Genomic DNA, 24,545 nt, shown 5'->3' on the forward strand with positions numbered 1-24,545 from the left:
CTGCAGCATCTCTGCAAGCTTCTCAAAATCAGTAGACAAATATGCAGCTGCCTTTTTGTGTACATGCACACCCAAACTAGACACATAACTCAGTACTCTCAAAGGCGTTTGATACTTTTGGATTTTAGTAATTGTTTTAGTAATTGTTTTCAAATTATTTTTCACCACTAAGTGACCAACAATAACATCTCCTCTCTTTGGCAGGGATATTGCTGCTAGAAACGTGCTGGTATCTGCCACTGACTGTGTGAAATTGGGTGACTTCGGTTTATCCCGATACATGGAAGACAGTACTTATTATAAAGGTAAGCTGAAACTCTGGCTCCATCTTGCAGGCCAGTTAGAACAGAATTGCTTCACACAATATTGAGTTAGATTTCAAAAGGAATTAATCTGATTTTCATGGTCTAGCTGTTGTATTTGTATAAAAAAGCAAACTATTCAGCAATGTCATAGATGGCAGTAAATTGTTATATGTACTCAGAAGAAGGAAGCATCACAAGGTCTGATTTAACTTGCAGAAAGTAGGAAATTAATGTGTGGGTAAAATTTTGCTTTTTAGAACAAGCTTATAGTGCTTTCTTTGACTTTTAGAAGATTATCCACATTTAAGACTTGTTTGAGATAATGCAATCATGGCATAATATAGGTGTAGCCTACTATTAATTTAGCGGTACCTACAGATAAATTTTGAGTTTGTGCTGTTGTATGCTGCATACTTCAGATGCCACTGGACTGGGGAGATTTAGATGAGATATTAGGAAGAAATTTTTTTCCTCTGAAGGTGGTGAGGCACTGGCAGAGATTGCCCAGAGGAGTTGTGGCTGCCCCATCTCTGGAGGTGTTCCTGCCAGGCTGGATGAGGCTTTGAGCAGCCTGGTCTACTAGAAGGTGTCCTTGCCCATGGCAGGGGGGATGGTGCTGAATGATCTTTTAAGGTCCCTTCCAACCCAGACCATTCTATTATTCTGTAGATCTAATCTTCAATATATTTCTAGATTCAGCCATGTGTTTTAAAATATCCTTTACCTATCCCCTTGCACTCCATTACGTTACCTCATTTCATTTGTCCCCTGTTGCTGTGAGCTACATATCATATTTAATTACTGGGAGGAAAGGGGGAATACTTTTGACATGATCGTTTCTTGTGGTTTTGGTGTTTGTTGTGGGGGGTTATTTTGTTTTCATTTGGTTCTTTTTTCTGTTTTAGTAAGACCAAACAGCCTTTTTTTATTAATCACTTAAAAACACCTCCTCCCTTGCTGAGATTTTGTGACAGTTTTGGATTTGGAGCCGTGTCTTCTTAACTCCAGTAGTTGCATCCTAAAATAAGAATTAACTTAAAACGTGAAGGAGCTCAAGCAGTCTCAGTATTTAGGCAAAGTGTTAAGGCTTTTTTTTTTTTCCTTAAGTTTAGGCTCTTCTCTCTACCAGCAGAACTGGTCAGAAAGTGCAGAAATCTCTCGTACAACATTTGATAGTTGAAGTGTTTTGCTGGAGATGGGTTTTGCCTCTGAACTACTGCAAAATCTATCTTTGATCTCAACAGTAGGAATAAAAGCCTGCCTTGTCTTCTTTTCCCCGTAGCTTCCAAAGGAAAATTGCCTATCAAATGGATGGCTCCAGAGTCAATCAACTTCCGACGGTTTACCTCAGCTAGCGATGTGTGGATGTTTGGTAAGTGAATACCAAATGATGGGATTTCTTCAGTGATCTGTTGGAGAGCCTCCATTTTTCACTGTAACTACTGTAGATGAATAATTTTGAGATATTTGGCACTGGTTTTACTGTACTTCCTAAATATACAATTTCTTCCAGCTCATTTTCCATCTCTGTACTTTGATTTCCTTTTTCTACTCACTATGCCTAAAGTTTCATGTGCCATTTTGCCTCTAGTAAGAAGCTGACAGAAATGAATGCACAAGGGAATTTTTTACTTTGTTTTTCTACCTGAGTTTTTTGTTATACCATTCTTATTTGCTGTTTCCATTCTATATTTTCACTTTTTCTTTTATGGTAATGTGCCTGATTCCTTGCTTAATATGTAGATTAGCCAACATAATGTCCTGTTTCCAGATCTTTAATGCCGAATTCCCACTTAATTTGACTTTCATAGCTCAAACTAGCTTGCAAAATATGACCAGAAGCTGACTAAAAATAAGGGTAAATGAGAATATCCTGAAGCTTTTTTTTTTTTTTCCTAAATATGAAAGTTTTTATATGAATCTGTTCGCCTCGGCTCAAACTGGTCCAAACTCTTGATCTGGACAGACAGAACAAAGACAGGCTTTGTAAAGGAGCAAAGATGATGACACTGGAAATAAGAGCAGAGCATACAAGTAAGGGTTCACCCTCTTTATAAAGTAAAACTTGAATGTTTTTAAGCAAAGTGTATGTGAATTTTAGCAGGTTTATAATACTTTGAAGAAAACTCTGGTACAGGCAGAGCTAGAAAAATGACACCGGTGGAACATTTTTGCCAATGCTAAACTGACAGGCAGTTTTTCCCTGTGTGCTTTTAACATAGTTTCAACAGAAACTGTGTTATTACATAGTTTCAGCTCAAAAATTCTGGATGAGTGCCAGTGTTAAAACACCCTCAAAATGAAAATCTGCTCTAGGTGTCGAAACAAACCAGTCAGAACTAGTCAAAGGGAAAAGCAAACACAGCTCATTCTACCTTATAAAGAAGTAGATTTGAATATGAGCAACCGTTCTGATTTACAATAGGTAAAAGGTAGCTAAGTGTGAAGCCAGGCTGCTGTGAGCCAGCTGTGGGTCATACTTCCTCATAAATAGTTCAGGTCAATACTGCGTGCATCATCCTGCTACACGTCGCTCCTCTCTGCTGCCAGCCGGTAAGTCAAAACTGATTCCCTAGCTGAACATTTCAGAAGAAATTGTATTGTTTGGCTGTACTAAATTGGAGTTTATGTCTTTTTTGATCAGCTTTTTTCGCTTGCTGACACCGGGGAAAATCTTTTTGTGTGTGTTTCTCAGGTGTGTGTATGTGGGAGATCCTAATGCATGGGGTAAAGCCCTTCCAGGGAGTGAAGAACAATGATGTGATTGGGCGAATTGAGAACGGTGAGCGGCTCCCAATGCCTCCAAACTGCCCTCCTACCCTCTACAGCCTTATGACCAAGTGCTGGGCATACGACCCTAGTAGACGACCCAGGTTTACTGAACTTAAAGCACAACTCAGGTAGGGTTATACTTCTGAAAGGTTCTTTCCTTGTTCAGAAATATTAATTTTCACTGTATCTTCTGTTAAAGTATTTTCTTTCCATGGAAAATCCAAGACAATAGTGTATTAAGTTTTATCCTCGGAAGACTGGATTGTTGGTTCTCTGCTGGAAATCTGGACCTTATCTGTTGAAGAAAGACCATAAAATTCAAACAACTGGAAATATGAATCACCTTTCATAACATACGCAGCACAGTAGTTGCCTGGTGGCAGCTGTGTCTGTGCAGTTGCAGAGACTGCAATAAATGCAGCGTCATTAAGTAGCGATTTCTTTGCCCTTTGTACACCAGGATGTAGACTACCTTATGTTTATCTTGGGATAAATGTGAGCACACACTTTTGACACCAATCTAAATTCACACCCTAGTTTATTCTGCAATAATTTATTGCAGTGTTCATAGCTCCATTTCACCAGCCAGGAAATGGGAGTGATATTTAAACTTCGAAACATCACTGAGATATGGCATAGATGAATTTTATATTTGTGACCACCTTTGGATTTTATGAGTGTTCAATATCTATTTTTGCCTAAGCTTCAATATAAGCTTCAAACATTATGTAGGTATTGTGCACTGTAAATCCACTCTTTTTCTAATTTGTTGCCAGATTCTTCAGGTTTGTCTTATATCTTGTTTCAAAGTTGTGCTTTTATTTTCGTAATATCATTTTGTGCTGTCATTGGATATTCGTGGTACAAGATAATACATAGGTAGTTTAAAACAGAGACAATTGTAATGTAATTATGATGCTTTTTCAGAGTTCCTGTATGGATAACTTAGCTACTTTTAATTTTTTTCATGTTCCTTAAAATGTCATACAGTTCTGCCATCTGTTACTCTGGGAGCTCCAGTGTAGACTTAATAATTCACAGCACTAAAGGAAGATGTAGCCCTTCTCACCAAGAACTTACACTATTGACTGGGTGGAGTTAACTGCAAAGAAAAGAATGATACCGCTTGGTCAGAATTGCAAGGAAAAGTTATGACACAGTTGTGTTGTTTGGGTAATTGGTGGAAACTGGCTTTTCTCTTGCCTTTTCTCTTTTTTGGCCCCAGAAAAATAGTAGTATTTTAGTTTACAGTCAGATCGTACTGATACCTTGCAGCTGACTGGCACGGAGAAGAATGAGGCCCTAAAAAACTGTGACTAGGGAAGTATGTGTGGCTGTAAACTCAGGCAGGGAAGAGGATGAGTAAATTGAGAGTAAAAGTGATTGTGTTGAGGGGTAAAATAAATGTAGGTTGTACCCAGAGAGAGACAGCAGCGACACTTAAAACAGCATGAGTCTTGGGCGGGTAGAGGGGAAAAAAGTGAAAGCCGTATTGATCTGCTTGAGGGAAGAAAGGCTCGACAGTGGGTTCTGGACAGGCTGGATCAATGGGCTGAGGCCAGCTGGGTGGGGTCCAAGAAGTCCAAGTGCTGCATCCTGCATCCGAGTCACAGCCACCCCAACCTCACACAGCACTACAGGCTTGGGGCAGAGTGGCTGGAGAGCTGCATGGCAGAAAAAGACTTAGAGGTGCTGGTCAACAGTGACTGAATATGAGCCAGCAGTGTGCCCAGGTGGCCGAGAAGGCAAACAGCATCCTGGCTTGTACAGGAATGGTGTGACCAGCCAGAGTAGGGGTGGGATTGTGCCCCTATATTCAGTGCTGGTGAGGCCACACCTCAAATACTGGTTCACTTGTGGGCCCCTCAGTGCAAGAAGGACATTGAGGCACTGGAGCGCGTCCAGAGGAGGGCAATGGAGCTGGTAAAGGATCTGGAACACAAGCATTACAGGGAGCAGCTGAGGGAGCTGGGACTGTTTAGCCTGGAGAAAAGGAGCCTGAGGGGAGACCTTATCGCTCTCTGCAACTCATTGAAAGGAGGTTTTAGCAAGGTGTGTGTTGGTCTCTTCATCCAAAGAACAAGTGGTAGGAAAAGAGGCAATGGTCTCAAGTTGTGCCAGAGGAGATTTAGGTTGGATGTTAGGAAATTTCACCAAAAGGCTTGTCAAGTACTGGAAGAGGCTGCCCAGGAAAGTGGTTGAGTCACCATCCCTGGAGGTATTTAAAAAAGATGTAGTCATGGCACTTAGGGACATGATTTAATGGTGGAGTTGCAGTGTTAGGTTTACAGTTGGACTAGATGATATTAAAGGTCTTTTCCAACCTCAGCAATTGTGTAGTTCTGTGGTATTGTGAGATAAACAGGATAGAGCAGTGTCCGAGAGCCTGGCTCCCCTCAGGCAAAGGGCGAGGACCAACAATCATGACGTGCAGCAACCAGGTTCTCCTTAGTTACAAATCAAAATGTTTCTCGGTATGCGCAGGTGAGCTCTGTAACAGGTCACCCGGGAAGACTCTGGAATGTCCATGCTGGGAGACTTTCAGACCTTGATGGGAAAAGGCTCTGAGCAAGCTGATGTTGGCCATGCGTGGAGCTCAGCTTCACCAGGAGGCTGGGCTCAAGACTTCCAGGAGTCCCTTCCAATCTGCTTCTAGATGAAAAATGCACCAAAGGAGGTGGGGGTTTGCTCCTCTAGTCACACTTGAAAATTTGCAGCATTGCTTAGTGGACAACCTCTCTCCTGGGGCCACAGCAACCTTATAATCCAGTTTTTCCTCTCTTCTCACCAAAGCAGAGTTTTCTGCACTCCAGACTGATGACCTTTATCTCCTAGAAGTTAGCCAGCACTGTCATCCTTAGGGCTTCTTTGCGCTGCTCCCAGAGTCAGCCTTTTGTCAGAAAGCTTGCCAATTCCCTTATGTTGAGGCAATGTCAGGCAGTGAGGAGAGATTGTGTTTCAAAACTCAAATTCCCATGAACTTGCAAAACCAAGCCATTTCCCTGGTGGCCTTTTCTGTGTGATGTTGCTGCTGCACGCTCTGGATCCTGTCCAATGGAGCCTTTCCAAGCTGAGAGCAGACCAGTTGTTTGCTTGAAGCTAATGATAGATACCCCACCATAACATTCCTCTCTGTTTCAGTGAGAAAAAGTCCGTGGCTTTGGGAAAAAAACCTTCTTTTCTGCATCTGAAATAGCACTGATGGGAGCATGAGCACTTTGTGTGTTCTTCCTTTGTTATTTGATGCTTTTCCCACTCCTTAGTAAGATCTGCTTTGCACTAACTTCATTTGCAGCTGATTGTGCAATGCAAAGGTGCTGTTTTCTGTAAAATTTATTTAGTGCTCTTAGGATAGTAAAGGCCTGATATTTTGTAGCATTTCATCTGTCTAAGTGGGTAATGGTGAGTTAGTCTTCACAGCAAACGCAAAAACAAATGAATGGATTGTGGATTTCCCAGTTTGATTCCTCTTCACATCCTAGGTCGCTTTTTCGATTTGGGAAGGGGAGTGGAGGGTATAAAGATGAGGGTGAAGCCAGGAAAGTGAGCTGTTACCCTGCTGCTCCTGCGATTCCATCCCTGACTGAGCCAGAACAAGAATCTGGGCTTTTTTAATCAGAAAGATGTGTTGCCTTGCTGATTTGCATAGAAGACATTTTTAGCCTTGTGCTACATGGTAAATGATATAAAGGGCTTTTTGCAAGGTGTTCAGTGTATCCAAATCATGCAATATGACTTGTACAGCATTTCTTTTCAGAATGACTCCTGGCCTCTTTCTTTAACCATCACTGACTGTGTTCATACACTCACTGTAACCATAGACACATCTCATATATGTGTATTATTAAATTTAGTTTATCCTTTACTGTGTGCAACATGCTGCAGGGTATGTGTTGCTAATGTTGCCCCTATATAGAATAGAATCATAGAATGGTTTGGGTTGGAAGGGACCTTAAAGATCATCCAGTTCCAGCCCCCCTGCCATGGGCAGGGACACTCTCCACTGGACGAAGCTGTTCAAGGCCCCATCCACCCTGGCCTTGAACATTTCCAGGGATGGTGCATCCACGACTTCTCTGGTCAGCCTGTTCCAGCATGTCACCACTCTCACAGTGAAGAATTTCTTCCTAATATCTCATCTAAATCTCCCCTCTTTCAGCTTGAAACTGTTACCCCTTGTCCTGTCCCTGCAGTCCCTGATAAAGAGCCCCTCCCCAGCTTTCCTGTAGCCCCCTTTAAGTACTGGAAGGCTGCTAGAAGTTCTCCTGGAGCCTTCTCTTCTCTAAGCTAAACAAGCCCAACTCTCAGCCTGTCCTCCCATGGGAGGTTCTCCAGCCCTTTGATCATCTTCGTGACCTCCTCTGCTTCTGCTCCAACAGATAGATTCATGGACTTTCTTAAAAAGTCAGCTCCCAGGCTTGTGCTTGCTAGTTGTAATGCCCTGAATATCCCTTTGGGTCAGTAATTCTGTTAAAACTGGAGAGGTTGCATTGTAGGTTAAGTTGCATTTTAATTGTAAGCTTTTAAATTCATGTAGTTGCATGACATTTTTCACTGCATCATTGAATGAATTTTATATAAAGTACCTATCAATAACCCTTCCTCTCAACTGAAAACATCAAAATAGGCAGCAGTGGTATCACTGGTAGGAATGTGAGTCTAGCCCTCTGTTGGCCACTGATGAAGCAGCACAGGTTTTAACAGAGTGGATGTTAACATCCCAGCACTGCGGGTCACATATTAAATACAGCTCTAAAGAGAATGGGGAAAAAAGAAGGAGAGGGGAAAAAAGACTGATTCATACTTTTAAAGTCTGTTTTTATGACAACAGTGAGATACTTAACTGATGAGAGCTTGAGCTGAGCCTTTTTGTGACTGCATTTGATATAGACCTAGAAGTGTTGCTTATAAATAAATAAAACAGATAGAAGTGAGGGCAGTTTGAGTCCTCTCCTTTCATGGCATCCAGTATTTTAACACATATTTCAAATACCTGATGAAGGCTGCAGAATGCTTCCATGGGTTTTGTTCTTTGACAGCGACCATTAGGAATACGCTGTAATCCATATGAAAGTGTTTTTAAATTAGAGCAGCGTGTGAAAATGCATTCATCTGCATCCAGATTTGCTTTTCTGATGGCTGGAGACCACAGAGAGAAAAAGAGAAGCTGCTTGTTCAGGTTCCTGCACCACCATAACACCAAACACTAGCACTGCTGTGCTTCTTGAAATGTAAGGATACATTTTAATTTTTCAGATACTCCTACACTGAAGCTCCCAGTAAATGTTCCCTTTTCAATGTCACAGGCCAATTTCGGTAAAAAGTTTCTTTGTAAATTAAATACATTATCAATTATGCACCCTTTTAATAGCTGAGATTTTTCATGGGACTTGACCTAGCCAAGATGATTTCAGTTTGTCTGTAGTACCTCAGGATCTGCTGGGGAAATCGTATGAATAGAAACTCTTCTTTGCTCGCTCCTCTTTGATGCTAAAAATATATGCAGTTTGGGAAAATATGCCTAGATCTGACTTTCCTGACCTTCTGCAAATTCCAATAAGCTGCTTGGAGAACTTAAGCATCTGCACTGAGAAAAGGTCAAAAATAGCTCTTGGCACACTTCTGCTCTGTCTATGGATTGGTCTTTCCTTTGTAAAAACAAAGGCGCTTCTGTGGGTCATTTATATTCTTTGTGTCTTTTTCAAGCAATGCTTCCATGAGGCTTTTCTATTTCATATTCTTTTTAAGGGCATCTGACTACAAATCGCACTGTGGCTGAGCAGCCTGTGACCAGGGCTGCTGGGGAAAGGACCTCCTGGTGACACAGGCGGAGAAGTAGCAGGGTGGGATGAATTAGAGTTACAAGGCAAAAAGCTGAGCCTGTGTTATGAGAAAAAAAAGTCATTTCAGTTAAAATTTCTTATTTCCAGTAATGTGATTGAAATTAATGATGGTGTATTAAATACTGTGACATCACAGATGAAATGGCTCTGATAACAAGGCAGGTATCGGTGTTTCGTTCCTTTACATGGCAAAGCCAGGACCAAGCTGTGACAAATTATACTCCTGGCCCCCAACGGTCCATAAGCCATCTCCTAATTTTAGTCTGCTGCTTTTAGTTCCATTCCTTTTGTTCAGATGAGAACAACTGCTGTATCAACAGCTCTGTTAAAAATACCTATTTTATTAATGCAATGTCTGGGAGGATTTTTTGGATTGTTTCATTGTGGTCTTTAAATCTTGAGGTGTTTCTTGAAAGATCATAATCATAATTCATGGGTATGGATGCACATTGGCTGATTTCTCGTGCTACATACAAATGCCTGCTGAGTATTTGAATTGTAACCGAGCTTTAAAGCGGTGGTTTTTTTGCTAGTTCTTCATGGGTTCAAGTAGGAAATATTTAATTTTCATAGGATCACAGAATGGTTTGGATTGGAAGGGACCTCAAAGCCTATCCAGTTCCACCCTCTGCCATGGGCAGGGACACCTCCCACTGGATCGGGTTGCTCAAAGCCCCATCCAGCCTGGCCTTGAACACTTCCAGGGATAGAGCATCCACAACTTCTCTGGGCAACCTGTGCCAGTGCCTCACTGTCCTCACAGCCAAAAATTCCTCCTTAATATCTAATCTAAATCTCCCCTCTTTCAGCTTAAAACCATTCTTATTCTGAAGGAAGGTGAAATAAAAAGATTTTCTCTTTTCACTTCCCTCCTTTGGGCTGTAGCTGCGTTTCCATGGTGGCTTTGTCAGGACGACTTTTGCAAATAACTTGACTGATTTTGGTTTTGTTCCACATTCTTGGGTTACTTCAGCAATGATGGATTGAAATTGCACCAATACTTATAAACTTGCTGTAGCTGCAGTGAGACGAGGCGACCTCTCTGCTTTTTTGAAGTGACATAGATTTTTTTTTTGGCTGAGTAAGGAAAAGCAAAGTTCTTGTCTCGAACCAAGCAGGAATTTATTTTTTAAATAAGCATTCAAGTTCCAAGATTAGAATAGATTGCTGCTGTTGATCTCATCCCCTGCATGAGTAATTCTGGGTGGTTATTTACCAGACTGAGCAAGAGATTATAAACCCACAACCCAGCTTTGTTTCTTGAAACTCTTGAGTGATAAAGAAGCTGGAATAGCTCCTTTGCGGTATTATCTTTACGCTGGGGATAGCGATATGTAAATCATCTCCCTACTCACATCACCAGACTGTCCATGTAGCGTGCAGCTACAGCGACTTTGCGGCTCTCTATTTCAAAGCTTCATTCTGAATATTTTTCAAATGGCAAATATCCAACATTAATAATCCACATAGCAGAACTGGGAGGAGGCTGCTGTGGGGGCAGCAGTATCACGTTGAACTTCAAACAGTCTTTTTAATAGTCTGGTAAGTAGCGAACTGCTTTTACTTCTGTCTTGTACTTTGTTGAAATTGTAGCCTTTAGACTGGAATAGTTAGAAGCTGAGTGAACGCTGTCAGATATTTCTGTTCTGCTAAATGGATTTGCTGAATGTGTTCCTGGTTAGACTAAACTGTGCAATCTGAAGACATAGCATTGAAAATGGTTTTTGACTGCTTTGTTTGAAAAAGAAAAAACATCCCAGTGATCTGAAGCTCTGTTTAGTTTCCGTAAAGAACATTTTCAGTTTGCGTTTAACCTCTGCAGCAGTCGAGTAGAATCTTTTCTTGTGAAAAATAAGCTTTCATGCAAGTAAATGCTCGATTTATTGTCTTTTGAGGATTTCTGTGTGTAGTTACTCATCAAACTAAAAACTCAGTGTTGCTTCTGTTGTTAAAAGCATGCTGGTATTTCTTCCTGGTACTGATTTTCAGAAAGCTGACCAGTATAAGTAAAAGAAGTTTGTGTTGCAGGCACAATTACTTTGTTGAATAATGTTCGTTAGTGTGAAAAAAACGTGAGCTCTCTGGAAAAAGGTTTGGTAGACATTGAACTGGAGTTTTACTTTTATATATATGTTTTTCTTAGTACAATACTGGAAGAAGAGAAGCTGCAGCAAGAAGAACGAATGAGAATGGAATCCAGGCGACAAGTCACAGTGTCCTGGGACTCAGGAGGATCAGATGAAGCTCCTCCCAAGGTAGCTAAGATTGCAGATTATGTGTGTTTGAAAAAGAAGCCAAACCTTTTTATTCCGTTTTTTTCTTCAAAGGCTTCTCTGATGAAGCAATGGCATTCTGGCCAATTTTGTCATCATCTGCCAGTACTTGCCTGAAATGACCGGGTTCTACTTGAAATGTTATTAGAACTGACCCACGCTGTAATAACTAACGATTTTCTGTTTCTTGTTGTTTAACTTGTACGGGACTACCATAGTTGCCACAAATTGTTTCCTGGCCTTTTCTTTCCTCTTCTTTCTTGTAGCGCTCCTATGAAACATTAGCTTGTGAGCTCTCAGACCAGTGTGAAGTTTATTTATCACACATCTGGGAGAGGATAGAAATCAATTAATTGCATTTTCCTTATTCCGGATAGAAAATTAAGGCTTTGATTCCAACGACTTGTTGTGTTGTAGTTTTCACTTAATTTTATTTCGTTACATGTCCATCCAGTTTGGCTTTGGGAGGTGTCCCTGCCCATGGCAGTTGGAACTGGAACTTAATCTTTAAGGTTCCTTCCAAACCAAACCACTCTATGATTTTATGATACGATATCTTTTTGTGGGATCAGTACATCCTCACTGTATATGTGGTGCAGATTTGGTTACATTTTTTATTCAGTCCTTTTGGGTAAAATATGGATATGGATGCTAATAACATTTGAACAAATTGAATTTCATAGCTATGGGATTTTAAGTATGTCTTGTTATATCATTTTCTAACAATGACAACTGATTTTTTCCTTTAAAGAATTCATTATGCAAGTTTGAGGTCTTTACTGGGCTTGAACTCCATTTTATTTATAGCCTTAAACTTCTACACATTCTCAAGTAATTCACAGATATCATGATTTCTACTGTGAAATTACTTGTATCTCACAGTAATGTGAGTTAGAAATGTAAGGCAAAGAAGGTCCTAGTGAGGAATGATAGTGACATTTTTCCTAAAGTAATGATGAAATTCTGTGATCCTCAAGTAACGTGGTGGTCGCCTGTAACTGCCAGAAGGACTGAAGGAGCCCATTTGCAGAGTGATGAGGTTTAGGGTTTTTTTTTCCCCTCTTGGGTTAATTTTTCTCCTCGTGAAACACCCAGCAGCACTGTTCCTCACAATAAAAAGCAACAAGAAAAAAACAAATAGAGTTTTGGAGGTTAATATCAAACAAAGCAACAGAACACTTCTGCTTGGAAGACACAAGTATGTTGTTCAGAGCAACATCTTCCAATATTGGCTCTTTCAGTAGAGTGAAATGTCTGTCCTTGTCGTGGCAAAAGGATGATCTGTTCTGTCTGTGCGGAAAACCAGGCTCCTTTTCTGTCTGAATTTCTGATGACTCTTCTCATGTATCCCTGTGATTATACATATGTTTTCCGGTGGAGTCTTGCCCTTCTGAAGGGATGAATCAAGATGGTAAGATAAAGACTCGCGATAGCAGCTTTTAGCTGTCCTTTCTGATAGGAGCCAGTTCTGTCCTGGTTTTTCTTGGCTGGGGATGGGTTGCAAAACAAACATGGATAATGAGGTGACCATGGGGTTCGGAATATGATCAAAAAGCACCTTCAGTTTTGAGGCAATTAGTTACACTGAAGTTAATTATCAGAACTAATTTCAGAATACCACGTGGAAACAGTTATGCCAAACAAATGAGTTCAATTTGTATTCTGACTGAAGCAATTTACTTTGGGGAATGGTCTCAACACCAACAAATTAATAGGAAAACTTCAGTTACTGCAGACTGTGAAATTGGGAACATTGCTGTATTTGCACCTGGGAACTTGATTGAAGAGTTATATTCTTAGCTGATATTCTCTCTAGAGTTGAACAGCACAGAGCAGGTCATTTAGTGCAAGCAATTAAATATGCACAAAGAATTCATGGAGCAAGCATTATTTAGTGGCTAACCTAGCAAACAATTCACCTGCTTCCATTTCCAAGGAAAGGTGGATGGAAACTTAATTGTAGTTGTTTAAAAAAAAATGTTACTCCTTTTAGAATATTTCTTTCAAGGATTTTTTTTTGAGCTTTCTTTTCTGAGGCAGCACCTGTAAATGTTTGTCTCTCCAAAGAGTAATTTTCTAGCTTTGATTTTCTGTTTCTAAAGACTCTAAAAATTCTTCTACATTTACAGCCCAGTAGGCCTGGTTACCCCAGCCCGAGATCCAGCGAAGGGTTTTATCCAAGTCCACAGCATATGGTACAGCCAAATCATTACCAGGTATTACATTTAACGCTGTGCATGCATTTTTTCAACTGTAGGGTTTATAACTCTGTTGCAGCTGGTGGGGTTGAGTAACTTCTTACACGGTATGATTTCTTTGAGTTCTGTTAAATGGGTTTTGTTTTACATCAGAACAAAACCCAAACTGAGCCTGGTAGATTTACTCCACATGGCAAATATTTTTGCATCTGATAGGGTGCTTAATTTCCTAGAACTACAATGAAACACATCAGACATTTCATATTGATGAAAGGAGTGTGGTGTTCATGTTAATGTTTGTGCTAAGCTTTGAAATTACTTGCCTAAAGTTGCATTAGCTGGTGGCTTTCCTTGGGCTTATTGATGCTCTGCTCCTGATGGTTCCCTGAAATACTAATCTTCTGGTGGCTGATAGCCACCTTTATATTTACCGCACTGTTTACTTATGGGTTTTGCTTTCTTTCCTGACACTGCTGAAGAAATTATTTAAAGCTAAAGTTTATCATGGAAGTACCTTAAGCATTTGTGGGTTTGTTCAAAGACCCAGCCATGTACAACAGTCTTGGTCAAGATATATTTCTTTTTTCCAGGGGGTGGAGGGTGATCCCTTGTTTTAATGAGTACTTCAGCCTCATTAAAACTACTTTGATTTTCCTGTGGAGATGTTCTCAGGCTGCACAGCGAAGCACACTAATTACATGCTATCACTCCAGACTTTAGCTTGTAATATACACCAGGGTGTTAGTTTTTATATGTCTCTGTAGGATGATGTGTGTGGACTTCTGTTAACCTGCATGTGAGCTGTGCATGTGTAGCTCTTACAAATGTATCAGTAGATTTATTTTTGTTCACAGAGGATTTTGGTCTTCTTAACTACAAAGAAAATAGTGCTGTTTTGATAGACATTCTCAAGTAGTTATAGGTATCCTCAAGTATTTAGAGGTATATTTCTAAATAGTTATTCTCATCTAGTTATAGTTAACGTTGTTATAGGCATCCTCATAGACTTCAAAAAGAGGGTTTGTGTCATACTTTGCCTTGGCTTCCTTCTTCTGATGTTGCTTTCCCTCCTCTCTCTCATTGACTGCTTGAATCGAGTAACTTCTGAATTGTCGTATTTGTTCCTTTGCTGGGGGGATTATAGGGAAGCATACGTCCTACTAATGTAACTGCTTTTTCTTCCCCTAAAGGTGTCTGGCTACCCTGGGTCTCATGGGATACCGGCCATGGCAGGCAGCATTTATCCTGGGCAGGCTTCTCTCCTGGATCAAGCAGATTCCTGGAACCATCGGCCTCAGGAAATGTCAGCATGGCAGCCAAACATGGAGGTATTGTGAACTGACACATCTGTTGTTGCACTCTGTACTGTAAATACCCTCTTTTACTATTTAGGTAATGCTGGAGGTTACTGTAGGAAAATTAAGTGTTTCTCTGGTATTTTTTAAATTGCCTTACTGCAGCAGGGTGGGAGTTGCGACTGAATTGTGTTCTTTTTGAAACAAATCCTCCTGTGGGAGGTTGGGCATAAAGTGTGCTATATACACAAATCACACTTATTATCTTAACTGAGTAAGTGACAGCAAACATTTTGTGTTTGTTAAAAGGCTGTACTGAAACTTATTGCTGTTAATAGTAATGGGAACGTTCATGTAAACTATGTAATATCATCAGTGTTTAAAAATACCTCTCATGGGAAATAACCAGCACAGCTTTTCCGTAACTTATCCAGACAGAAAATGAAATAGTCTGCAAAACTGTTTTGAGTTGTACTCCAGCTAGGTGCTTTTCAGCCTAGAAAAGAGCTTGCACAAAGCTACTGCAAGAAACATCACATTGATTCCTTCTTTAACCTTCTGTCATTTTTTCTTCTGTTCTCCTCCAGCATTTTATACATTTTTTGTTCCATTTCATCCTCCCACAAAGTTTCAATTTGTGCAGCTTCTGTCTTAAATCTGTTTCCTCTCTAGCCAGCACTCTATTCTCCATGCCTCTGATAAACATTGATGTGATAACTAAGGCTTCACTGTTAATGCAAACAAGGTGTCTAAGTCTTCACTATGAAAGTGGTACCTTCGAACAGGTTGCCTAGGGAAGTTGTGGCTGCTCCGTCCCTGGAGCTGTTCAAGGCCACGTTGGATGGGGCCTTGGGCAGCCTCGTCCAGTGGGAGGTGTCCCTGTTCATGGCAAGGGGGTTGGAACTGGGTGATCTTTAAGATCCCTTCCAACCTTAACTATTCTATGATTCGATGATTCTTAAATTTGCCTCCACTCTTACTCTTGGTCGATTTGGCCGTATGTTGACTTGCTGCTGTTGTGCTCTTGTTGCTCACGCCGTGTATAGTTGAGGGCTGCAGTCCCAAGTACTACAACGTCCCTGTAGTTAATTGACTGTAGAAACAACTCGGTCTTAACTATGTCATACTTGAATAAAGTGTTGGTGGGTGCATATGGATGCTTTGCAAGTGTGGTAATAAGAAGTTACAGCCAAATTTCTCATAAAGCCTTGGAAAGTTGGTTACCTAAAACCAAGCTCAGTGAAGTGTGTTAGCAAGCTCCCCTTGGCTTCTTGAAAAATACTAATCTATACGCTGCTTGCTAATGATTTCCAGGCAGCGTTGGGATATGGTATATTCAGTACTGTAAGCTTAAGATGTGCATAAAAACTTATTCAAAACTTATTAAAAATGTTTTTGTGATGTGCTTTGCAAGTGTCAGCTAAAACTGAAGAGTGTGTTTGTTTGGAGAAAAAAATGTGTCTTGCAGCTTTTAACAACTGGATCGTTACATTATTGCTCAAGATCAAGAAAATAAAATTGTTAAATCTGTTGTTGTCCAGCTTAAATGAAGTGCAATATATGAAGTGACGACATTACTGAAAAACAGAACAGAATTTTTCAAATCTCTTCAGTTTCAGTGATTAGGAGCAAGGCAGATGAAATGTTTGTAGTTGGAAAGAGTTTCTTCTCATGGTCTACTTCAGTTTATAAGGAGTTGAAGGGACACTGCTTGACTGCTCTTGTACATTTGGGTTTTTAAAAATCTATTCTTTTACAATCTGTAGTAGATTTTTGCAGCTGTTTATGCAGATTTTAAGTTGTGACACTTAATAAACGTACTCTGTTTTGTAGGATTCAGGCACTTTGGACATACGGGGAATGGGCCAGGTTCTACCCACACATCTCATGGAGGAGAGATTGATACGACAACAACAGGAGATGGAAGAAGACCAGCGCTGGCTTGAAAAAGAGGAACGATTCCTGGTAAATCCTTTGTTTCATAGCACTTCCTAATTCATTATGATTTTTCATCTTTCTTTGCAGCTTGGTAAAATTGATCACTTCTTTGAAATGAGAGCATTTACTGAACATAGGAGTCACTACCAAATGTAGGTTTGGCAATGATTTTTAAATTCAGTGTTCAGTTAGTGAGTCTTGTATTACAAATACCTTGAACAGCTGGATTTTTTAGTCAGTCTCAGTTTATCCAATGGAGTATTTATGTGGGAAGTTCTGAGTCTAATTCTGTGCCAATCTGGAGATTGCCTGTTTGTTCTGAAGGAGATAGATCTGTATATACCCTATACCTAAAAAAGAGATAGCCATTGACCATCTAACAGCCGTGACTGTACTAAGAGTTGTAAGCAGTCTTGCGCTGGAGGAATAATGAGACACGTTAGTGTGAAGAAATAATTTTAGTAAATGCTCTGCAAGTTGGGGAACAAGGCTCTGAATGTCACCTGGAGATGGAAGAAGAAATGCATTGGTAATGGGATCTTCTGTTGCTTTTTCTCTGCAGTTCCCTGTTTCCGTGTTGTCAGTGCCACTGGTGTGTGGTTTTTAGTTTGGCTTTGGCTTCCCAGTTGTGAAAATTGAGTTTGTGTGTTAAAATTCTTGCAGCAGAAGATGGTAGTAGCGTGTTAGTCGGTACAGGCTCAAGCTGGGAAGCCTATGGGTGCATGATCCCCACTTGGCAGATGGATCATTTACAGCAGTGTGGTATGGGGTTGGGGCAAACATCGACATCCTTGGTCTTATGCATATTTCAAGGAATGTTTTGGTTTGGAAGCCTTTTACGTTGTATGTAATCACAAAGCACACATGTATAAGGTGCCTTAGGTTTGTTACAGGAGGTAGGTTTGAATAAATATGCTGTCTGTTGAAAGCAGATGATGACAGTGATCTGTGGTTTCTCTAAGAGTTCTGTGCACTGTCTAGAGCTGGTCTCCAAGAAAATCTCGGTTGTGTGGGTTAATTATTTTTATTTTAGACACCAAAACTTCTGGTCATGATTGTCTCGTGAAACTTGAAACTGCCATTTAGGGGTCTTTAAGCCAGGACATGGAGTCCCTTGAAAATACAAACTTATGCTGTATTCTACAGGAAGTCGGGGGGTGGGAGTGGAGGGCAGATCTTCTGTATAGACAATATTACCAAGACTGTATTCCTTGTCAGTTGAATTATCTTAGTCTCTGGAGGAGGCATAGTCTCTTACCTCTCTCGGGGGCTTAGTTATGTTTGGTATTCAGAACAGCTGATGGCTGTGAAGACAACCAAGGTAGGATAAATATCTACTGACTCTTGAGAGCTATTGATAGATGCCCCCACAACCAGAACATGTTCTAGCCAAAATTCAGATTGCACTGGAGTTAAGACATTGCTTTCGATTAAAGGATGTTGAAGCTTGCTTTTGGCTGGTTTCCTTGTAAGTGCAGTTGGGAATGTGTGTTTTGACATTGGATTGACCTTAAAGAAACCACTGTACCCAGATTCCTTTGTCCGATTTATTACAAGCTGAGGAGAGGGAGGGGAAAGGAAATATTCTTCCCTAATTTAGGCATTAGCTTTTCCATTCTTGAGTGGCATCACTTGTTTGTGACTTTCACAAGCCCAGGAGGTCAAACTGATCCATTGTGGGTTGGAACTTTCAGGATTGTCAAGAACTTTTTGAGGCATTAATGTGTTTATTGTGAATGAGGCATTGTGATTTCCGGTGATAACACCAGATTGTGTGGAAAGCTTCTGCAGAACTCTTTCTGAATCTTATTACCTTTTTCTGCAGGGTAGATGACAGTTATTTGCAGTGTTTGTTATTCTGCTTTGATTCAGCCTTTGGACCATTAAGCTGTTTACTCTCCACAAATTTCTGGGGAGAACTTGTTGATTTTTATTTTGATTTGTAATACAATCTTTGCATGCATTTGGAAAAATATTTACTGTCTTTACATAATCTGTTAGTTTTTATTGTGAGGAGACACCAACTCTATTGCCACCCCTTACTCAAAGGAGAAATAGTTCTGATGGACTTGTGAGCAAGTTGTACAGCTCTGCAGCTTTTCCAGAGCTGGATTGGGTTGAAGTAAACCCTTAGAGGGTTAAAAAGTAAAAAAAAAAAAAAAGAGAAAATTTGAGTGGAAGTAAGCATGAACTTACTACTGCGTGAAAAGAAGTGTAACCAACAGATCAAGAGAGGTGATTCTCCCCCTCTACTCTGCTCTCATGAGACCCTACCTGGAGTCCTGCATTCAATACTTAGTCCTTCGCACAAGAAGGACATGGAGGTGCCAGGGCAAGTTCAGAGGGGGCCACAAAGTTGATCAGAGGGCTGAAGCACTTCCCCTGTGAGGACAAGCTGAGAGAGTTGAGGTTGTTCAGCCTAGAGAAGAGAAGGCTCCAGGGGGACCTTAGAGCAGCCTCCCAGTACTTTAAGCAGGCTACAGAAAAGCTGGGGAGGGGCTCTTTATCAAGGAGTGCAGGGATAGAGCAAGGAGGAATGGTTTTAAGTTGAAAGAGGAGAGATTTAGATTAGATATTAGGAAGAATTTTTTCCCTGTGATAGTGGTGAGACACTGGCACAGGTTGCCCAGAGAAGTTGTGGCTGCCCCATCCCTGGAGGCGTTCAAGACCAGGCTGGATGAGGCTTTGAGCAACCTGATCCGGTGGAAGGTGTCCCTGCCCATGGCACAGGAGTTGGAACTGGATGATCTCTAAGGTCCCTTCCAACCCAAAACATTCTATGATTCTGTGAACGTAAATGGCCAAAATGAGGCATTGGAATCCATAAGAGACTTCAATTCCACACTGACATTTTGCCTATACAGACTTCAGGGTTTGTACTTGAACACCTCTTACAGATTTATACGCTCTGTCAAGAGCTAAACAAGCTCATGATAGCCCCAGGGTATATTTGAACCTGTTGCAGGATGTCTGTCAGGAATCCTTATTTTATAGATGGGTGTTTCTTGGAAGGAAAATGTGGTTTTCTAGGTTTACCTCTGAAGAAATTAAAGAAGAAATCACTATGAGGAATCACTCTTGGAGGTCCAGTGTAGAAATAATCCACATTACGTGCACATGCTTCTTGCCTGTGTTCTCTAGTGAGTGCCTAGTGACATTTCTTCCCTTGAGAGAAGAGATTTAGGGGAAATAAGTAACTTGGTTTTTTCCAAATTGATGTTGTGTCTCTCACTTGCTTTAGTGCCTTTCAGCACTAACCTCTAGGTTTTGGTGAACTTGTTTTGCTGAAGCATGGCTCTTCCTTGTCTGCTACAGGCAGGTTTGAGAAGAATATTTTTCCTTTGAAGCACAGAGAACAATGGAGAGAGTAGAGCCAGATTTTAATTTTGAACTTCTGTATTTATACCACGCTGTGTTCTCAGTTAGAACTTGCCAAAGCTGCTCTGTTTACACAGTCTTCATGCTCCTACTGTATATCTCACTTCTACTGCTGAGAATTGAACTCACAGGGGAGCAACAGCAAATCACTTCGTGCAAGACACTGCCACAAGAAGAAAAATCCTCAATGGGGTTTCTGTTAGTACAATTTTTGTTTCCCTAGAGTGACGCCAACTTGCTCATGACTTGAAATTTGTTGCTGCTTCTACAGGGGAAAAAATACAACTCAAAGCATGTTAGTACAAGTATAAACAGCAGTGATGCTGTGTCTGCTAGAAGAGACACCCCAGATGAAGAATTCATTTGCAGTGGCATTGAAAGGGAAATTTGCCAGTCTTCAGAGGGGTTGTTATCTGTGTAAGCACTTTGCCTCAAACTGGTCCTGTGAGAACGTGTGACTAGTCAGTACTTGAAAGAGAAATGTTGTTTGCAAGCTGCAGCCTTAGCAAAATCCAGAATTCTGAAATTCAAAACAAATAGATCCCTCTTCATGGGAATCACGTGAATGAAAATAAATCTCTTGTGTAAACACTGAAGGGTTAAGAAGTGTTTCATTTGAAATTGTACCAAATAAATCCATTGGAAGGTGAGAAGAGAATTGGAGGGGGGTGATTTTGGGGTACTTTTTTCAAAGGACTGCCACTCCTTCCCACCTCCTCATAGAGAGATGTCACACACTGGTCTGGTAGCTTTAATCAGCACTGTTTAAGCCTGTGGGCTTTCACAGACAACACAGAATTGTTCAGGTTGGAAAAGACCTTAAAATCATCAAGTCCAACCATTAATGTAGCATCAAGGGAAATTGAAAAGGCTTCTACACTTCTTGTCTCTCTTGTAGGAGAAATAGAAATTCGAAATAACAATTTTCTAGGTTGGGGGATTTGGTGGGTATGGCAAATTCCTATACATCTGAGTCTCCTTTGCATGGAGATCTCCATTCAGGTAGTAGGGAGACCAGAAAGGCTGGTGCACCACCAGGCATCACTTTGATAAAGATTTTGGATGTGGCTAGAGGTTAGAAGGAGATTTTTAACTAAAGCCAAAAATTATTAGATGGGTAGGAAAGCCATTCAGGCTCCCTTGATACTGTTGCTTCAGATACTGGAATCTCCAGGAAGGAGGACAGAAATATCGGAATTATTTTTGAGGAAGTTGAAGCCAAGACAGAATATTTACTGCACTTAAAGCTTGATACGGGTAACTGTAGAAGGTAGTTTGTGTCCAGGACATCTGCACGTGGAGATGGTGAGATGGTTGCAGTACAAACACATTGCACCAAATGAGTGGATGTCTGCTTGGCCTTCTGCAAAAGGAATCTTACTATTAGGGTTTGTTAGGTGCTGCAGTCCTGAGGAATGGATTCTTTATTCATCATTTATACCCTGTGATGTTTAGACCACAGCAGACAAGCAGAATAACAAGAAATTAAAGAAATTCTCATGTAGCACTTTCTCATAGAATGGTCTGGGTTGGAAGGGACCTTAAAGACCACCCAGTTTAAACCTCCCCTGCGATTGGCAGGGACAACTCCCACTAGATCAGGTTGCTCAAAGCCTCATCCAACCTGGCCTTGAACACCTCCAGGGATGGGGCATCCATGACTTCTCTGGGTAACTTGTGCCAGTGCCTCACCGCCCTCATAGGAAAAAAATTCTTCCTAATATCTAATCTAAATCTCCTCTCTTTCAGCTTAAAACCACTCCTGCCATCTTGTCCCTTCACTCCCTGATAAAGAGCCCCTCCCCAGCTTTCCTGTAGGCAACCTGCTCTAGGTATTAAAATAGAGAGTTTGACCCAAAGGAAGAATCGTCTGTAACCACAGATAGAAGAGCAGTGGTGGTGCCATGAGAGAGCCTGCTGAACTGGCAGTGAATTAGTTTGCTTCACAGAAGTTATGGGAAAGCAGCTGTGTCGTTTTGTGTCCTTTTGACGTGATTTTCTGAGTTCAGCAGTGTAGTGAAGTTAGTGAATTTTGTGCTGTAGCTTTTGGCACTGTTGCTCACTATCTCTGAACGTTTTGCAGAATGCTTTTCTTCCTTGAGGCCTGTTTAATTACCTACTTCCTCATTTATATTTAGTTTTCAGTTTGGAGCTTTCTTTTGTTGGTATTTTTATGGTATGCAGCATTGGTTTAAATTGTGTAAAATAAATATATATGTGTATATCTTCTAGTAATATATGTATATCTTTTAGTAATATATGTATACCTTTTAGTAATTCCTCAACAGCCAGGGCAGTGTTGTGCTAAGAAATTTATAGTCCTCTCCTGTGATAGGTTAAGAAGAAATAACTCACATAGTTTCCTTATCGTGTTTGGGTTTGTTTTTGCTGAAATTCCCACATAGTTGTGGTTTTGTCCTATTTTGACACTGAGAACTGCAATTCAACTATAATTGATGTGAACTGATGCTAAAATAAGATTTTAATTTTTAGCCTGAGAAAATCCCACCAAGACATTACAGTTTGGCATGTCCTGAGAATACCGAGACTTACATGTTCTTTTATTAGTGAGGGACCAGAAATACTGGAAATAAAGTAGATTATGTTCCACTTTGTCAACATATGCATCCTGTCTGAAAAGTCCACATAGCCCTTCCAAAGGTTTCTGATAGCAGTCTATTTATTAGAATAATTATGAATTACTTTTCAAGGGCCTTGATTCTCTCCAAGATAAGTATTTCATAAAATATAGATCCCCCCGAAATATAAGTGTCTGTAATGAATATAATGGTAAGTGGAAAAGACTTTGCTTAAACTTGACTTTTAATTTAGTACAGGAGTGTTATGAAATCATATCATAGATTCACAGAGCGGTTGGGATCAGAAGGGACCTTAAAGATCATCCAGTTCCATCCCCACTGCCATGGGCAGTGACACCTCCCACTGGATCACGTTGCTCAAAGCCCCATCCAACCTGGCCTTGGTCACCTTCAGGGAAGACGCGTCCGCGACTTCTCTGGGCAACTTGTTCCAGTGCCTCATCACCCTCACGGGAAAAAAAATTCTTCCTAATATCTCATCTAAATCTCCCCTCTTTCAGCTTAAAACCACTCCCCTCGTCTTATCCCTTCACTCCCTGATGAAGAGCCTCTCCCCAGCTTTCCTGTAGGCAACCTGTTCTAGGCGTATACTCTTACTGGCTGCATTCAACTTGGCAGCTTCACAACCAAGTGGATGGATGTCTTGGAGATTTTCGCTCCTTCAACTCATCTCCCTGTTGTATACACACCCTCAAAACAGTTGTGCTCCAGCAAGTGCCAGAAATGTTCTCCATAAGCACGTTCATGCTGAATACACCCCGGCACCCACCGGTTTCCAGCCCCTTTAGCTGCCTCTCAGAAGGGTTTGTTCGCCATCCAGCCAAGAAGTTCTGTGTGTCTAACAGAACACCCAGTTAGACCTGGAGAGGAGGATCATTTATGGTTGGACTTGATGACCTTATAGTCTTTTCCAACCTTAGTCTGTGATTTGAAGTAGTCTCTATGGTTGTTGGAAGGGCTGCCATGAAGATGCAAGGCCACAGCAGGGACTGGAAAAATAGGAAGATGTGTTTTGGGGCTGCTGTGATGTGTAAAGTAGAGAACAGATCGCTTATCATAGAATCATAGAATGCTTTGCATTGGATGGGACCTTAAGGATCATCTAGTTCCAACACTCTGCCATGGGCAGGTACACCTCCCACTGGATCAGGCCGCCCAAGGTCCCATCAACCTGGCTTTGAACACTTCCAGAGAGGGCACAGCTACGGCTTCCCTGGGCAACCTGTGCCAGTGCCTCACCATCCTCAGTGCGAAGAAGGCTGTAAGGCTTATTTTTGAGCCAAAGAATGTTGCATTAAACACAGCTGAAGGATCTTGATATCAAAAATTTAGCAATGCGTCGCTGTGGAATGTCAGCACTATGAGAGCTTTCTAGAGTTGTAGAAGAATAATTGCTGCTAAATCCTATTTAAAAATACAATGGGAATTTGATCTTAGATATTACCTTTAGTTTGTCTTTTGAATTTTTCACAGCTAAACAAATGGATAAATGAGAATATTGTTTACTAGAACGGGAGTTGTTGGAATTCATTAGAAAACAGTCAAGTCACTAGGAATATATTTGAGCCTCCTCTTAGTCACTGGACACAAAAGGGTATTGAATATTTTTCTGTTGTTCTGTTCTTTCTGTGGGGCAGGAGGAGGAAAATGTTTGAAAGGGAAAGGAAGTTGAAAGGACTTTTGTTTATGTAGCATGAAAGGTTTTTGGTCCTTATTTCTAAGACTTAAATATGGAGATCAGACAGGTGCGTTGTGTAGCTGCCAGCTGCGCAGGGACCCTCTGGCATTGTGATATCTGTTAAATTAACTTTCTTCTCATAATACTAGAAAGTCAAATGTGTTATTTGGTCTAATGAGGTTTTTTTTTAGCTTCTGGATCTTTAAATGCTCAATGTTTCGTTGTTTCTGAGTCTGGTTTAGGGTGCATTTCTGGACTAATAAAT

The 24,545-nt window shown here is 40.8% G+C and overlaps 1 protein-coding gene across 12 annotated transcripts in view; it reads left to right on the forward strand.

The window, feature by feature from the left end:
- Nucleotides 1–24,545, forward strand: part of PTK2 (protein tyrosine kinase 2) — a 226,772-nt gene that overhangs the window by 187,782 nt on the left and 14,445 nt on the right. For 10 of the 12 annotated variants that reach the window (XM_054059952.1, XM_054059955.1, XM_054059953.1 and 7 more), the window contains 7 exons: nucleotides 205–305; nucleotides 1,588–1,677; nucleotides 3,001–3,205; nucleotides 11,064–11,175; nucleotides 13,323–13,409; nucleotides 14,582–14,719; nucleotides 16,520–16,651. In XM_054059952.1, the coding sequence (XP_053915927.1) occupies nucleotides 205–305; nucleotides 1,588–1,677; nucleotides 3,001–3,205; nucleotides 11,064–11,175; nucleotides 13,323–13,409; nucleotides 14,582–14,719; nucleotides 16,520–16,651 (865 nt within the window). Of the gene's footprint in view, nucleotides 1–204; nucleotides 306–1,587; nucleotides 1,678–3,000; nucleotides 3,206–9,235; nucleotides 10,463–11,063; nucleotides 11,176–13,322; nucleotides 13,410–14,581; nucleotides 14,720–16,519; nucleotides 16,652–24,545 lie in introns of those variants that run through there. The other 2 variants (XM_054059958.1, XM_054059957.1) reach the window with 2 other exon arrangements.

This window comes from Cuculus canorus, chromosome 2 (genome assembly GCF_017976375.1).
Source record: "Cuculus canorus isolate bCucCan1 chromosome 2, bCucCan1.pri, whole genome shotgun sequence".
Classification (NCBI taxonomy): Eukaryota; Metazoa; Chordata; class Aves; order Cuculiformes; family Cuculidae; genus Cuculus; species Cuculus canorus.